Source organism: Phodopus roborovskii, unplaced genomic scaffold, assembly GCF_943737965.1.
Source record: "Phodopus roborovskii unplaced genomic scaffold, PHOROB, whole genome shotgun sequence".
NCBI classification, from domain to species: domain Eukaryota; kingdom Metazoa; phylum Chordata; class Mammalia; order Rodentia; family Cricetidae; genus Phodopus; species Phodopus roborovskii.
Window position 1 is genome coordinate 50,446,552 of NW_026126418.1, and position 18,383 is coordinate 50,464,934.

The following is an 18,383-nucleotide window of genomic DNA, read 5'->3' on the forward strand; positions in this document are numbered from 1 at the left end:
AGAGTTAGGTAAGCTTGCCAGTAAGAAATTATAAAGTATCAAATTATACAAAATAATTTCTGAAAACATCAATAACACCACTGGCTACAAGAAGAGTGGGGAGATTATTCTAGAAAATAAATAAACCCATTACCTTCTGTACGAGAGAGAGAGAGAGAGAGAGAGAGGAAGGAAGGAAGGAAGGAAGGAAGAAAGGAAGGAAGGAAGGAAAGAGAGAAAGAAAGAAAAGGCCTTATTTAAAATGACCAGGAAGTACTAAAAGCAAAAGAATTCCCATTCCTGTTGTCATGGATTAAGACATGCATCTGTATTATATTTGCAGCTGGCACTGAACTGTATAATTCCACAGATGCCATCAAATTTGGATTCAGCAAATTTGGATACTATCCAGATCCTCTAGAGAAAACCGCCATCTCTCCCTTTCCTCAAGCATTCCCTTGCACTCAGTTCTATTTCCTGTTTATGTGAGCTCTACTGTAGGTCTCTATATAACAACAGAGCCAAGAAAACAAATGCTGTCCCAAGACAGATGTCCTTCTAAAGCAGCAGTTCTCAACCTTCCTAATGCTGAGACCCTTTAATACAGTTCCTCATGCTGTGGTGACTCCCTAACCATAAAATAATTTTTGTTGCTACTTTATAACTGTAATTTTGGTGCTGTAATGAATAATTGTGTAAATACCCGATATCAGTATATCTGGTAAGGAACCTCTGTGGAAGGGTGGTCTGACCTATGGTCACAACCCATAGGTTGAAAACTTCTAAACTGCCAAATGGTATGTGGATATGGCACTTCCCTGAGTACCTTCTGGTGCAATGCTTTGTTGTTACTGTCTCTGTTCTGAAGCAATAGCACATGAAGAAGGGAAGCTATAAAGTGTGGGTACCAAGAGTTTCTCCATCTTTTCAATTAGATAGTGCCCCACTATTTCTGTCATCTGCTGACTTGTACTCTTATTTTCTTCCTTAGCCTGAGCTCTCTAGGATCTACTCTCCCAGTAGAGACTTACACGTGAATAGCTTTACATATCTCATCAGCAGTCTTCCCAGCTTTTCTTAAAGTTATGGCAAGGTTTTTGGCTCTATTTGCTTCTAACAATGTCACTTTACTTGATCCCTTCTGTGTTATTTTCTGCTTGCTTGAAGAAAGATCAATGGCAGGACCTTGGGCTTTTGTTTTGAATATTTCCTCAAATTCATCCACATTTAAATCCTAGGGTAGAGAAGGATGACATGGGCAAATTGGATCATACATTAAAATTAATGAATACCTCATCATTTAGACATTCTCTTAAGCAAAGACCTTCCACTCTCTTGAGTGCTTATCCCTGCATGGCTTGCTGTATTTCTCCTGTTTATGGTGGAGTACCCCATCACATCCTATCACACAGCCAGAAATGAACGTCCAGAGAATAGTAATTTTAACAATCCAATTCAGTTGCTTTTGATAGCTAGTTTACACAGACATTTGCCACAGGCTAAATCCATGAAACCTGACAGTCGTACAATTACTGAGTCCTTAACCAGAATAATTCAAGAAAACCTGTCTGTTCTGATAAGTTACAGAACAGGGCTGTGTCAGACATATATTTTGTGGCCAACACTGAAGATACTCAAAGTATTATTTTCACTTAACATTTTAGACATAATTTTAGAACCTTCTTATAAAATCATGTCTAAATTAAACAAAAATATTTTTTGACAGTACAAATCTATTTCTTCTTCACATTAGAGTACAGAAACATTGCATCTCTGCCAATGATGCTTGCAGGCAAACAGGACAGCCTCCTTTGCTCTGCATGCATGCAGCAGAATTTGCACCTCTTATTTACAGCCAAGGAGAAGATACCTCTAGGATCCGCTCATCATCAATTTCATTGAAGACTGTGCCATTGATCTGATTGGGCTTGAGAGCAACCCAGTTAAACACGGGCATTCTGAACTTCGTCTTGATCGGCTTCTTAATTTTCACAGCTGAAGATGTCAGAGATAATGAAATTAATCCCATCTAGAACCTCATAAGCTTCAGGTACAATCAGACAACAGTCCTTGCAGATGACACTTTAACACTGGAGGAAGATGACAAGGGGTACCCAGGTGATGCTAAATACAGAGTGCACCTGACATTGGCCAGAGCCATTCAAGGTTGCCATTTGGTTGCCTGACCCTGGACTATTATAAAAGCTATCTAGGATTAGGGACTGAGTTTATTAGATTTTATTGGGGCCATTAGACTATTGCTTTCTTTTGTTTGTTGGGTTTTTTGTTTTGTTTTGCTTTGCTTTGTTTTTTAGAGACAAGGTTTCTCTGTGTAACAGTCCTGGCTGTCCTGGAACTCACTTTGTAGATCGGGCTAGCCTCAGACTCACTAAGATCTGCCTGCCTCTGCTCTCCAAGTGCTGGGTCTAAAGGCATGCCACCACCTCCTGGCTAAACTATTGCTTTCTAGTTACAATATTAGACAACGTGATTATATGGCAGAGGGAAAATAATATCTAAATTTTGACACCTTTATCTCTTGTTTCTAGGACATATGTCAACAAATAAGCCTTAAGGGATGACCAGGGATTGCAGAGAAGACTGCCTAATGTACCAGAAAGATCCCACCAAGAAGGATTATCTTCAACCAAGAAAATACATTCCTGTGGGTGACTGTGATAAGGAGATTGTACTGATTGCTGAGGCATTGCCAATAGACTAGGGACTGTCAATAGCCTATATTAGAGAACAATGAAGAGAAGACAGAAGGGATATACAGAAACCATAGGTTCTTCAGGAATGCCACAGTCCCTTTTCCCCTTTTTAAAGACTTATTTATTTCTGTATTTGATGGATGAGTACTTTGTCTGCACATGTATGTATGTATGTATGTATGTATGTATGTATGTATGTATGTATGTATCAATATCAGAAGAGGGCATCAGACAATTGTGAACTGCCATGTGGGTTCTGGGAACTGAACTCAAGACTTTTGGAAGATCAGTGAGTGTCTTAACCACTAAACCATCTCTCCAGCTCCCCACCCCCTTTAAAGAAGTCAGTTATCTTTATCTAGACATTGTTGGTGAGACGGTTAAATGAATTGAAACAGAGATGATGGATCGAATATTTATGGACTAGGGGGAATGAATACAAACACCTATCATTTTCAAGAAAAAGAGCCTAAAAAGATAACTGCTTATAATTCTATATGTTAATTATACATCATAAGCAAGCCTTTCAAAACCACTTAGCTGGTGTGTGTGTGTGTGTGTGTGTGTGTGTGTGTGTGTGTGTGTGCGCGCGCGCGTGCGCACAACCACATTAAGCTGTTCTGGGTTCCCCTCCTGACCAGTGTGAGCCTCACTATTCACCATTATTATCAGGAAAGGGGAGAGAAAGTCAATGCTTCAGGATGGAAGAAAACAAAGGTGCCCAGCACCTGAGCTTTCACTTGGCAGGCTACCTGTCGCCATTGATATTTACTGAAAAGGGAGATAGACGGTGTCACTCGTTCCTCCAGAGTTACAAAGGCCACAGAAAGAGAAGGAATGTCATCAGATAAATTCACACAGAAGCATGCAGCAACACAGAGACAAAGCTTTTGCCAAAACAGGATTTTCTATCATTAAATGTGGTACCCTTGTCCCCATTATCAACAGTGTTAGGTTCCTGGTCATACTTACTTTTTGTCTACACTACCCAGGAGAATCAATGTCCTCTACAGAGAAAGGCTTTCTCTAATTGGCCCTTCATCCACAATGAATGGGTGGTGGGGGAGGGTTGCAATAAGGGAGATAGATGATAGGGGAGGTAGTTCTTCAATCCAAGTAAGGAATTTTCCCCCCTGACTTTAGCTAGGTATAAGGTGTAGTAGACAGCAGGGGTCTATAGGTGACAATGACATACACTGTGACCCCAGGACTCAAACTAAAGAAGGTGACTTTAAATGGGTAGTTGTTCCACACAACAAGCCACAAACAGTGGGAGGGCCCTGGAAAGGTACAGCCAATGTTTCCCCCTTATTCTCCTAATTTCCTTAGAGTACAATCATCTTAGAGTGGGAAGGTTAATACTGTCTATGGAAAGTGAATTAGGAAAGAAACATTCCTTCTCCCAAAGGGAAGGAATGGAACACAGCCTGTTAATCTAGGCCCTACCTAAAGGAGGAGCTACAGATTCAGCTGAAACATGTGGGCAAACCTGGAGTCACAGTCAGCCAACACCCAGACTACCTAGAGACACGATGTCAAATGCAATGGCTCAATGTAGGATGGAGTGGAGAGATGTCAAAGCACAGGGTGACCAACAGAACACACAGCAAATACCCAACACACTTGGTGAGGAGCAACCTACAGAAAAGCTTGATTGGCCCATCTTTTGTGGAAGCAGAAAGAACAGAAAATACAAAATACATATAGATTAGATACGGTTAGAGTCAAGTGGCCCAGCAGTTCACACACTCAGCGTAGAATTTCATGCTTCGTGGACACACTTCAGCAGCACAAGGCCAAAAGTTCATTCCCCTGCCTTTGGACTTGCTTTGTGGTTTTGTTTATGTTTCTGTGTTTTTCCCCTCTCTGGGAGAAAGAAAAAACAAAGCATTTCTTGAAATGGTCCCAAGCAGCCCCAAGGAACTGCATATTCCATAGGCTGTAAACAAGTTCTTAATGTAGCATCAGCCTCAGCTGGATGGTGAGAGGACTGAGGCCCTATCAGAGAGCAAAGGCCGCCAACTGCCCAGGCAGCCTGCCTCAAGTGGTCTGCCACAGGAAAGGGAGTGGGGCTGCTCGTCAGACTTGAAGATGTGTGTTTCACTTCAAGTGAGTATTTCACACCACTAAAATGTTCCTTATCAAACCCAAAGAGTTTTCTCAACTATAGATGCTCTACTGGGACTCCTCCCTCCCACTGTGACCACTCCTGCCTAGTACAGAGATGGATATCCCACCACTGTGGTCCTACTGGCTCAGGGATTTTTCCAGAAGTACTGGGCATATCAGCTCAGCTCTGCCTCTTAGTTCTCCTGAGACACCCTGACTCTGTCAGGCCTCTGGATTCCAGAGAGAAAAAAAATCATTGAACAAATGAGAATATTTTAGAAAATTAGCCCCAATTACTATGCACTGAAAGCCAAGTTAAAGATAAATACTAGGGAGATGAGAGGCCCTGCAGAAAATGCCTAATCCCAACTAACTAAACCCTTAGGAGGATTTGGTATATAAAAAAAATATCTATCCTATAACCATTAATGGACACAATGAGATAAGGAGGAATTCTTCAATCCCACCTGGAGATGGGGTGAGGGGGGCATCCAAGCAGCAGTTATAAACTGAGCACAGAGCTCTGCACCATAAATTTAAGACACTCCAGAATCAATAAAATTTAAAAATAGTGACAAAGGCTTAAGACCAAAAAACAAACAAACAAACAAAAACAAAACAAAATAGGGGGCAGTGGACCAGGGGACCTATAGAAGAAAGCTGCCTGGGATTTGCAGCCCTATCCTACAGCTCATTTCCTTGGCAGTGTCTGAATTCTGCTTCAGTTCATGGAAATGCAAGCAGATGCTGAAGCACATGTTAGCTTTTGCAATAGAGGAAGCGGCAGCTCTGGGTGAGGGATGGTAGACACATCTCCCAGGGAATACTCATCCATGGCTACAAGGAAAGCTTAATGAGAAGCCTGGGCACACAGGACAACAGTGGCATCCACATTCTGGGTAACAGAACAGACACCCAGAGACGGTGTGAGGGTTGTCATTTACATTTACAATCCAACAGTTCCACGGTGACTGTCCTCCACCTCTCCTCTTCAGAAGCACTAACAGCTCTAGAAGAGAGTATTAACAGGGAAGACTTTGAAGGGGAAGAATAAGCCACACATTTACCATGAAAATGAAAAGGCATCTTCTTGGTATCTTTGATAATTTTACAGATGTCAGGGTAGCAGTAGGATCAGAGTTGAGGTGGGTAAATCAGCTCTAAGAAACGTACAGAAGGCTAAAAGAGTTGCAGTCACTTGGAAGAATTATTGAGGGGGGCAGATAAAGCTGCTGTCAAAACCCTTAGATGGACTGAAAAGAATAAATCTTTATGCTAAAGACTGTCATTTAGACTTGGATGCTTCTGAGACCATCACAGTCTTAGAAATAGAGGCTATTGGGATAGCAGCTCACAGTACTGAGAGAGTTCAAGAATGGGTGGAAGTAGACCCCATATCATAATGATAGTCACCTCACAGCAAGATGACCAGTATCACAGGGACAGCCACCTCAGAGCAGCACTACCCAGTGTCACAGAGATAGCTAGTCATCTTAAAACACAGCTAGCTACCTAGTAACACAAAGTGGCACCTTCAGAGTAGTGTTAGTGTATTGGTCATTTCTTTCTTTCTTTTTTTTTTTTTTTTTTTTTTTTGGTCAACTTGACACAAGTTAAAAGTCATGTTGGAAGAAGGAGCCTCAGTTGAGAAAATGTCTCCATTAGAATGACCTGTAGGCAAGATATGAGGTATTTCATAGAGTAATGGTTGATGGTAGAGAGCCCAGCCAATGTAAGCTGTGCCACCCCTAGGTCCTCATAAAAGAAAGCAAACTGAGCAAGACATGAGGAGCAAGCCAGTAAAAATCATTTCTCCACAGTCCTGCCTCAACCTTCCAACCTTGAGTTCCTGCCCTAATTTGCCTCTATGATAAACTGTAAGCTAAAGTCAACCTTTTCCTTCCCAAGTTGGATTGGTTATGGCATTTATCACAGCAATAACCAAAAGAAAATTAAGACCATTATATAGTTCACCCAACAGGAGAGCAGCATGGAATCAGCAAGTGGCAACCTCAGAGCAGGTACTCACAAGGACACTTCTGAGGGGAATTACTTAGCATCACAGGGATAGCCACCTCCAAGCATGGTTACTCATTATTACAGAGAAAGCTACCCAGTACCAAAGCATAACAACCTCAAAGCAATTCTCAGTGTCACATGGCAACCAGCTCAGAGCTGAGAGCCCCATGGCACAGGGTGGCAACTTCAGCACAGTGCCACCCACTGTCACAGGTACAGCCGCCTCAGAACAACTCCAAACTCAGAGACACTCTAAATGAAACAGCTTGGTATTAAAGAGTAAAATTCCATTTCTGAGGGTCGAAAAATAGTCACTTATCTCAAGGCTCTGGAGCAATTCTCTTCCCCTCTCTCTCACACCTGTGTCTCTTTTATTTCTGGTACAGAACACACACACACCCTTATGTCCTGGTGTACAGGAGGACATGAATTAATTGGAAGCTTTTTTGAAACGTAAAGAAACTGCTGTCAGCACCACCTTCCCTTGAAGCATAAAACTTCTAGCAAATTCTGACATCTACAAATGTTCAGAAGGCATGCCTGCAAGCCTGGGTTGGGCATTTACTCATAATGACATGTTCTTCTTTAGAAACGACACTCCAAATCCCTCAAAAAAGAATAACACTCACTATTAGTACCCAGCTCAGAGCTCTGGCCACTGTGGGTAAAGACAGTGGAAGGCTGGGTGATGAGGTCAGAGCTCCCAATAGGAAGAGTGTGACCAAGGCTACTCATGGGCCGATGCCTCATGTCTGACGATCTCCCCTTCACTGGTTTTATTAGCAGAACTGTCCTATAAGGCATGTGTACAGATGACAAAGATCTAATTGATACTGAGAGAGCAGTGTTAGCTCTCCAGGGGGAGAGAAATTGGGGTTTCTCACACAAGTACCTATTTTCATCCTGTGCTCTCACCTGCTAGTCCTGAGTTGAAAACTACTGTGGGTGAAGAAGTCCCGGGCAGCGGGGGTGCAGAGGGAGGTGGGGGTGGTAGAGGAGGAGCTGGCACAGTCTCAGCTGTGGGACCTGGGAGTGGCGGGGGTGGAGGTGGGGGAGGAGGGGGTGGAGGTGGTGGGGGAGGAGGGGGTGACATGGGTGGTGATGCTGGTCCATTTTGCACTAGAGAAGAAAAGAAAACATCATGAACACAGAAAGCATGAGAAATGGCACTGGCCACACAGTTCATCAGGTAATAAATGCTAGCTAGATCCGGGGACCCCATAGAAGAGCGGATGACTACTTACTACAAAGGTGGCCTCTGAGCTCTACAGGCACATTGTGGCATACACCCAAACATTGACATCACTCATACAAGCAATTTGAATAAAATAAAGCATGTGTGAAAAAAATAAAAAACACTTATAATGGTAAACATTTCCTTACTGACAAATGGGAAAATATTATAACCTAAGGTGACATAAAGATTCACAACCTTAATCTCAATGGAAACTTCTGTCGTAACTTATTGTATCTTCACTATGGGTGTGAACATGTGCACACAAGTGCAGTGCCTGCACAGGCAACAACAGATCCTCTGGAGTTGGACTTATAAGTATTTGTAAGCCGCTCTGCATGGGTGCTGAGGGAAGCTGTTGTCTATAAGAGCAGGACACACTCTTCACCACTAAGCCATTTTTATCCAGTCCCTCAAAATGTAATGTTTGCAAAGTAAGTAAAAGGATATAAGAAGGTAATTATCTACCCCCAGCCCCAGGGCCTCTTACCGGCTTCAGGCATGTCTGATGATGGAGGTAGAGGTGGGGGAGGAGGGGGTGAGGGGCCTGAGGAGGTGGCCCCTGTAACTGGTCCTACATAGTTACCCACTGCTAGTTCTGACCCCATGGGCAATGTGCCAGAGGCCACAACTGGCAGTATGGCAATGTCCCCATCCCCTTTCTTCTGAATTTTAATGGTCCCTTGTTTCTCCAGTTCATGAATCTTTTTTTCCAGGGTAGACTGTCTTTGAATGGCTTCTTCCTTTTCTTTGACCATTTTCCTCAATGTGTGAACTTGGGTATTTGCATCTTTGTAGATTTCCTGCAAAAAGAGGTCCTAGTCAGATGTTTGACTTCACAGGACATTTCCAGTTGTATGTACTGGGTACACCAATTGAGGAGAATGAGTGGAGAGAGAGCTCACACTCTGACATTTGGGGGAGTCTCTGGAATTCAGCCAGAACATACAGAGTCACAGTAATTACCAATTGAACTAATAATGCATGCAATATATTCTAGCATGTCCTTCCATTATATAAGAGGACTTAACTCCATTTTCTCCATAGGCAGAGAAGCACAGAGCAGAGATGATTCTATCCCCCAAATTGGATTTGGAACATTTCACAGGTGTCCTGGAGGTTCAGCATGCTTTCCTTCACTAATTATAAAATTTATTTGTAACTCCTAGATATACATTAACTAAGAAGAGACAAAGGGTCCTAAATCAGACTAGGATTCAAACCTCTGCAAAGGCTGGATGTAGCAGTGCAGCCTTTAAGGGGGCAGAGTCAGGCCAATCTCTGTGAGTTTGAGGCCAGCCTGGTCTATACAATGGTTTTTCAGGCCAGCCAGGACTATAGAATGAGACCCTGTCTCAAGAAGATATATAATAAATATAAGCAAACTCTGCAAAACCTGAGTGACTTATTCATGAGTGATCAGGAGCTAGGGATATAATTTGATTTCTCTGGCCCTTGACTGAGCTCAGGGCTGAGCTCAGTGACTGCTGGAATATTTTTCCTTTGGTGATGCATTTAAACAAAACAACCCAAAGCTTCCCACACTAATTACTTATCTTTCTCATAGTTTAGAGTATAAAACAAAGTTAAAGTTAAAATTCAGTTCAAAGACTGTCCTGACTATTTCTCTTGAGAGTCTATGGCTATTCTACTGTGAGTGGCTTTGTGGAACTGAACTTTCTGGCTGGGCCTTACATGTGTCATCTCTTACCACAGACCTCCTACAGACATGGAAACATTCTTCACACCCTTATCAACAATAATCTAAGTGTCTGAACTTGAATAGAACCCATATGCCACAACTTTGTCTTGATGGTATGCCAGAAATAAATATGCAAAGCTAACTGTAGGATGTGTTGGAATACCAAACAGCATGCACAGCCACGATAACCATCACATAAAATGTGCCATCACATTAACCATGGTGTGAAGGCAAGCCATGTGCCTAAAAGCCCTCCATTCATGTTTATTTTCTGGTCTACACAGTTCCAAACACATGGATGGTACTCCATAAGTGACTGACACTTAAAGTAAAATGACAGTAAGGCAAAGTCAAATAGCTAGGATTATCTGATAATAAAATGCATTGGATTTTGGTTTGGGGTAAATGCCGTTAGGTCTACCCTATGTGGTAAATTGTTTCCATAACAACCAACAAATCTGGTTTTGAGTTAAAGCAAAGTAAATAAATACAATGAAGGCCAAGTCCTAATAAAAATAAAAAAGTGGCATGAATCAAACCCATGCTTTGTTTTTATTTAAAACCACATAGAGGATCCACAGAACCAATTCAGCTTCCCCAAGATGGGAAGACAATACTGAAGCTGGAGTTTTTGATGTCACACACGTGGGTACACACACATACCTTATGTGGACTTTGGAGTACCGCCCTTGCAATAAATACACTGCATCGGCACTCGCCTCTGTAAAGAACATGCTCTACATCGGACCAGCCTAAAGCTGGAGCACACTGAATTCCGTGCCACACCTCCCTGGGGAGCTGCTGCCAGCACACTTACCCTGACAACATCCAGTTCCTTATTCCTCTGCATGAGTTGCTTTTCCAGTTCCACAATCTTGGACATGGCTTCATTCTCCGTGTCCTGTAGCTTTTCAGACAGCTGTGAAATAGTGACAAAGAAATGGTGTCACAACACACAACATCCTGACCAGATTCTTGGGTCCTCAGAAGTACAGGTCCCAGACAAACAGGGGCCTATTAGAGTCTTGCACATGTTCTACAAGCTACTTTTTTGGAAACATTAATTTTTACATTGTGCTTCTGAAGATATATTTGTCAATTAATAATATATATGTAGCCTCCATGACCCATACATCAGTCTCTCCATGTTTGAACATGCAGAGCCATGTCTCCCTCCATGTCCTAGGGCTAACAAGAGCAGAAAAAGTTTTAAAGTTAGGGAAGAGTGGAGGGGCCACCTTCCCACCCTCCCCTAAAAGGGATCATCATGCAGAAGCTACTGCAAAATGTTGATCTAGAAATCATGGCCACATCATTTTAGTCAGCTAAACAAAGTACTGTAGTTTACTTTAACCCAAACTACCCAAATGGTGACAGTTACTTCTATAAAAATCAGTATAGGAAGGCTGGCTGGTGAGGGGCGAGGGGAGGAAGTAAGCTATGTGCTAAATAGTTCCTTGTCACATAAAGTTCTACAACCCTGGACATAGTCACAGGAGGCAAGGCAGAACAGCGGATAGACATTTGCAAAAATGTAATTTCAAAGAAAGAGAGAAAAGTAAAAGAAAAAAGAAAGAAAACAAATCTTTTAAAGAAAATAATTGGACCTGTAAAATTCTCTTACTAAGCAGACGCCAACCATGTCAATGTAGTTATGAAAGTAGAGAGCCTTGATTTTACTATAAGCCATGAGGAGACCAGTTTCACAGTGATGGTAAAGGACAATATAAACACATGAAATAGTCTAAAATAAAGTGGTGGGAAACAAAAGCATTCTTTAGAGAGAAAAATTATATATTTAAAATTCTTTTTTCTTTTGTTTTTTTTTTTTCAAGACAGAGTTTCTCTGTGTAGCCTCATCTGTCCTGGAACTGCCGGCCTAGAACTCAAAGAGATTCACCTGATTTTGCCTCCCAAATGCTGGGATTAAAGGAGCGTGCCATGACCACCCAGTGAAAAATAATATCCTTACAAAGAGAAACAATTCACTTCATAATAAAGAAAAATTCCAATCAAATCATAACAAGAATTTTGTTTTCCTCTCATGTATGAGGTCCAAGGTATACCACTGGGCAGGGGGAACAAGAATTTAGCCCTCACAGTGCTTGGGGTTTTTAAGAAATAATTTATTCTTCAATATTAAATATGTTAACACCTCAAAACTTTTGGGTTCATATTAACTTGTTTTCAGTTAATAAATTTCCCGCTGTACAGATGACATTAGACCAGAAGGACTTGCTTCTTCAGAGAAGACCACAGTTGACCAAGCCAGTGATCTCCTGTAAAATATGTACAGTTGAAATGAACCCGATTAGCATCTGAGGCATTGCTGAGGAAGGAATGTAGAGATTTGTATCAGAGACAAGAGACAGTCCTATGCCTTGGGTTTTCATGACACTTTGAGAAAATGGATCTTAAGACTCTTACAACAGATTCCCTGTTCCCCCTTCCCTCTAACCCTTACACCGTCAACCATCCTACTCCTCTGTGTTGACAACCAGGATTGCCAGTGCATGTGACTTGGGAGAAATGGAACAGGGTTGAAGTGGAAACAAAGCAAGGGTTTCTCCTGTAAGATCCATACCTTCCTACTTTAAAACCAGGGGAAATTTGAAGGCTCTCTGGCCCAGAAGCTGCTTATGGCTACACTCCAAATGCTTCCACTTCCTACCACAAGAGGCAGCATTGGCTCACCCTGCACCCCAGTGCACTTTCCTCTCAGAGGTGCACTTACATGAGAGATGTTTTCCTCCAGTTCTTCCACCCGCTCCAAGGCTGCATTCTTGGTTTCTGCATCTTCCAGCAGAGCCCCCACGTCAAACACGTTGTCTAGGTAAGCCTGAATTTGTACTTGCAGCTTGTCACTCTCTGTGTGTTTCAGCTTCTAAAATTCAAAATTCCAGAGAAGATAGTATTAACTTATCTGTGGACACATAATTACCTAACCCTCTACTCACTCTGCTACAAGTAGCTGACCTTTCCCCACCGGAGTTTAATACATCACCCCAAGAGAATGACAGCACACTGCTGTGAAGAAGGTACGGCCAGACCATTTCCCAGATACACATACACATGCATTCATGCTACATATACACATACACACATCCCTCCAATCCTTCCCACTCTAACCTAAAACATTTATAGATAGGAAAACTCAAGACCACAGAAGCATTAAAGGAGGATCTCAAATGGAATACTACAAGCCCTGTGAAAATGAAGGAGTGCTATGAAGAAGATTGCAGTGGGGGGGGGGGGGCATCTTACCAGGACTGTAATCAGTGGCTGGGGACAGAGTACAGCTAGGAGCTACCAATTGTATTCATACCTGACTCAAGGTTATTTTAGTTCACAGTGCTAGAAATCGCCCTGCAGGATTCCTTTAGGAATCAGAAAGTATCTTCCAGTTCACTGTGTTCCAGACCAAGGGTCCTGAAGCAACCCAGCTAGCTATTTCTCAGGTGACACTAGAGGCTGAAGAAATTAGACAATTCACCCATGAGAACCACACATTATGACTTCCTCTGGGGAAATATGGGGCCAGAATAATATCCGGCACGTAGATGATGCCAGTAAGTTAACAAGCATACCAATGACCACTTGCAAAGAGGGCAGTCTTCTAAAACAAATAAATATTTATATATTAGATGCATAGGATATTATTCTTCTAATGATCTCTGTCCATCATGGTAGAGCACCAACATACCATGATTAAAGAAGTGCAGGGTTAGGGGGTTGGTATTTTTAAGAGAAATTTTACATGACATAATTTCTGAAGAAAAATGATTTTTCTCTTAGATTTAAATTGGAATCTTTAAAACAGAGTACATTCATATGGGAAAGGAAGAATAAAAGCTTCCTGACAAAGAGGAGTGTACATCTGGTGGACACAAAGGTCCTGGAGTACATCTATGAATAGCACATACACTTTCTGTTTCTTTATTAAGAACTTCAGGGAACTAGGCTGGTGTTTCTATGAGGCAGCAAGAAAAAGAAACTAAACTCCCTTCTCCCAAGAAGTGAAAGCAAGTGTTCTGAAGCAGCAAACACTTTTAGCAGAACTAACAGCTTCAGGAGGAAGTCTCCAGTGTCCATTTTCTCACTACATTATTATGCTCTAAGCATTAATGCATTCTACAACATTCTTGGCTTGATCTTGCCTGCTCGGATTGGGTCTCAAGAGTGCCCCAAAATAATTTTTTCTTTCTCCAGTTTTGATGAAGGATGCAATGAGACTTGATCCAGACAGAGCTCAAAAGTGAAGAAAACTTGCAACAGTGCTCTCAGAGGCTGTCGGACCCCAGCACTAAAGGGCTGCAGGCGGTGGACCCACAGATGTCCCAGGAATTCTGTATTTAATCCAGCTTTGCTGGCAAACTGCATCATTCAAATTGGTTCCCTTTAACTAGTGTGGCAATTGTTAACCTCACAGTGCTTTAGACATTCTGGAGTTACTATGAAGTGAACCTCAGAGAACAGGCAATGATGGGAGATGTCATTCTGTATGTTTCTCATACTTGTTAATAATAAAGCACTGTTGGCCAATAGGAAAGGAAGATAGGAGGGACTAGGAGACAAGGAGGAAATAGGAAGGAGGAAGGAGGAGCCAAGATGGAGAGTCTGGAGAGAGCAGTACTCGGCAGCCGGCTCCGGGTAAGAAGACCACATGGAAATACATAGATTAACACAAATGGGTTAATACATAAGACAGAGCTAGCAGATAAGAAAGTAGTAACTGGCCAACAGTATAATATCTAATACAGAGTCTCTGTGTATTATTTGGGGCTGGCGAGGCGGCGGGAGGAAAAACCCGTACTCGTTACAAATGGCACCCAACGTGGCTAGTAAGAACTTCCACTTAAAGCATGCCTGCTGTACGGCAGCGTTGACCAGGGCAGTGACCACAGCTTTAATTGCTGGCGGTAAAAGTACCCGCCACCATCTTTGATAATCGCAGCAGAAACAAAGACTTTCATTTTAACAATGTTGTTGTTTAACAGATAAAGACTCATGGCCAGAAAAAGATAAAGATTTACAGTAAAGACAGATTCACATTAAGAAAAGGTGCTAAAAGTTTACAGTGTGTTTTAAAAAAAAATACATAGGCTTGGGGAAAAAAAAAAAAACATGGTTTTAAAAAAGACAGAGAGAACAGCTGGGTATGGCAGCACAGGCCTTTAATCCCAGCACTCAAGAGACAGAGACAAGCAGATCTCTGTGATTTTCAAAGTAAACCTGGTATACAGAGTAAATTCCAGGACAGATAAGAGTTACACAGAAAAACCCTGTCTTAAAAAATAAAAAAATAAAAGTAAAATAAACAGTAATAATAAAGCCACGTAAAGATGAAAAGCTTAGAAAAAATCTGGTTACTGTATACTATTGTGTTGTCTCTATGTTGTTTGACTGCCAAGAAAATAACAACAACTGATAAAGGAAATGCTGCTGGATTAATTCAATTTATATATTTTAAAAATGCTTTGACTCCAACATTTAAGTTCAAGGACAAGTTACTGGGGAAAAGGATTTCTATTTTTGTTTCCACAGAAAATGAAAAGCTGTGGATTCCTTCCAGACTAATGTGGTTTGATCAAGCCAGGCCCCCTGAAACAGAGTCGCTGGTGATCCAACATTCAAAACAGCTTGGACAAAACAGCCTCGCAGACTATAACCAGGATTTCTGCGTCTTCTTAGGATTCCCCCATGACAGCGCCCTTTACAAGCAGGAAGTAGTTTGGAAAGGACGACGCCCAAATTCCCAAATATTGTTTATAAATGTTTGTTTTCATTTAAATGGACTTGGTTATAAATGGTTAATGATCACAACCAATATCTTTTTAAAGGTAAAAAGGGAATTATGATATAGATATGAATACTTTGTTTTGGAATGGATTTTCATTTATTGATACAATTTAAGGTCAATAAGGTGATATGTATATTTCTCCTCTTGTTTAGGTATTGTGTTTATTGAGCTTAGTTAGAAATGTAATGTATAATGGAGTACAGATTATAGATAATTACCTATGATAGTCAAAGCTTAGAGTTTAGTTAGGTTTTTCAAGATACACAGAGATGTATTTTAAGATAGATGATAGAAATTCTTCAAACCTTTCAAAGACCTACAGAAAATGGCATTTAAAATGGTTTAGGGTTTTTTCTTGACAATGAGACATAAATGCTCCTGGCAACACCACCTGCGTCAGAAAGGAAGATGGACATTGAAGAAACTTGTTATGGAGTTTACTTCCAATGTGACAAGACTAGCCATTTGGACAAGATACTGCTCTTGTCTGCACTGTTTGACTTTGTGATGTATAAACTGGTCATGCAAGGCCCACAGAAAAGTGACTGCTGATTGAAGATGGACATTGCTACAGAGTTCCTGCTTCATGAAAGAGTCTGCCAGACAGTCTACAGGATACAGAGAAAAATGACTGATAAACTGCCAATACAAGAAGACAGTTTAAAGTTTCCTGCGTTGCTGAAGAGTCTGCTAGACACACTATGGCCTATGGGCTGAAGATGGAAGATTACAAAAGAACTTCGCGTGACCAGGCAGTGAGTTGTCTCTGTCATTTCTAGAGCTTATATATTATCCTTCTGTGGTCTTTGAAGGAGTTGAAGACAGATAGTTATGGTTATAGTTTTCATTAGTTAGGATTAAAGATAAGTTACTTAGACTTTAGACACACAAAGATAGAATAGATGATGAAATATTTTCTTCAAATCTTGCTAAATGTTAATGGACTAAATATTGTTAACTGTGATTCTTACTTGATAACTGTTGTATAATATATTTTGCTATGTTAAGGTTAAAATCCTTCTTTTTATTTAGACAGAAAAGAGATGATGGGAGATGTCATTCTGTATGTTTCTCATACTGGTTAATAATAAAGCACTGTTGGCCAATAGGAAAGGAAGATAGGAGGGACTAGGAGACAAGGAGGAAATAGGAAGTAGGAAGGAGGAGTCAAGATGGAGAGCCCGGAGAGAGCAATATGCGGCAGCCGGCTCCGGGTAAGAAGACCACATGGAAATACATAGATTAACACAAATGGGTTAATACTTAAGACAGAGCTAGCCGATAAGAAAGTAGTAACTGGCCAACAGTATAATATCTAATACAGAGTCTCTGTGTGTTATTTGGGGCTGGCTTGGTGGCAGGACAAGACCAGGCGGCGGCAGGCAGAAAAACCGTACTCGTTACAAGGCAATAAATCCATTCTTAAAACAGCACCAAAAAAAGATCGTGATACTCACATCCAGGTATTCATCTAGGCCCAACTTGGTAAATTCATATTGGAGGTGAACTCTGAAGTTCATGTCTTCTACTGAATGGACTACAATATTAATAAACTGCATAGAAGCCACCTGAAATGAAATTTCCAAGGGGTTAAATTAGCTCCAAGTCCTTTCTCCCAATTTAAGCATATCGTGAACATGCACTTCATTTCACTAGTCTCAGTTTATACCAGTCCCTTTTTCTTTAGCATCTCTAAATCTTAAAAAAAAAAAAAAAAGTTGTAAATTTTTAATTGAAGGAATAAATGAGGCACCACAACAAGACACTACTTCACAGTCACTTAGAGCGGCTATAAGATTTTAAATGTATATGGTACTGGCAAAAATGTAGGGAAAACAAAAAACTAGCCATTGCTAGTGAGAATGTAAACTGATGCAGCCACTTTGAAAACATGCAGCACCATGTTTGTCACATGGCTTAACAATTCAATTGCCTAGCTAAGAGAAATAAAGAAATGTGTTCACATAAAAAGTACATAAATATTTTAATACCACATATATCAACCAACAATGGAAAAACGCCCAATGTCCATCACTCGATGAATAAACAAAATGAAGTATAATCAAATGATGGAATGGTCTATGACAATAAAGTAGAATGAAGCACTGATACATGTGTCAGCATGGATGAACTTGGGAACATCATGGTAAATGAAAAAATGCAAGTGAAAAAGGGCCACCCATTGTATGATTTCATCCATGTCAAATGTGCAGAGCATCTCAAACTACGGTGATAAAAAAGGAGATTATCAGATACTTAAGGTTGAAGGGCAGAGCACATGGGAAACAATTTTAATGGCATAGGAATTCTTAAAGGGATGGACATGGTTATAACTGGACTATGAATGGTTAACACATACCAAATCACTGGGCATTGGTGGTGCACGCCTTTAATCCCAGCACTTGGGAGGCAGAGGCAGGCGGATCTCTGTGAGTTCAAGACAAGTCTACAAGAGCTACTTCCAGGACAGACTCCAAAGCCACAGAGAAACCTGTCTTCAAAACAAAACAAAACAAAAACAAACAAAAAAAAACCCCACAAACACAAGACACACCACACACACCAAACATACACTTTCCATGGGTGAAGCAGATGCTATGCTAATCTAATTTCAAGACTTCAAGACAGTTATGTAGGTGTATAGAATAAAGTACAAATTACTTCAGAGATACAGATCATATAAAATGTGAAAATTAATACAAAGAGTAACATTCAAACCATTTTGTTGAGCCTCACCACAAGGCAATTACTTCAGCAAAATCAGTTTGAGCTCTATTCTACCAAAAGTTAGTAACTAATCCTGTACCATCTTTCCATGCAGTTTCC

At 41.0% G+C, this 18,383-nt stretch overlaps 1 protein-coding gene across 6 annotated transcripts in view; it reads right to left on the minus strand.

The window, feature by feature from the left end:
• Fmnl2 (formin like 2) overlaps nt 1-18,383 on the minus strand; it is a 270,688-nt gene that overhangs the window by 16,014 nt on the left and 236,291 nt on the right. For all 6 annotated transcript variants that reach the window (XR_007834547.1, XM_051184696.1, XM_051184692.1 and 3 more), the window contains 7 exons: nt 17,015-17,125; nt 12,492-12,641; nt 10,575-10,676; nt 8,546-8,858; nt 7,737-7,940; nt 1,850-1,974; nt 1,011-1,213 (listed from right to left, as the gene is read on the minus strand). Coding sequence is in view for 5 of the 6 variants with exons in the window: in XM_051184696.1 (XP_051040653.1) it covers nt 1,011-1,213; nt 1,850-1,974; nt 7,737-7,940; nt 8,546-8,858; nt 10,575-10,676; nt 12,492-12,641; nt 17,015-17,125 (1,208 nt within the window). In the remaining variant the exon portion in view is untranslated. The remainder of the gene's footprint in view (nt 1-1,010; nt 1,214-1,849; nt 1,975-7,736; nt 7,941-8,545; nt 8,859-10,574; nt 10,677-12,491; nt 12,642-17,014; nt 17,126-18,383) is intronic.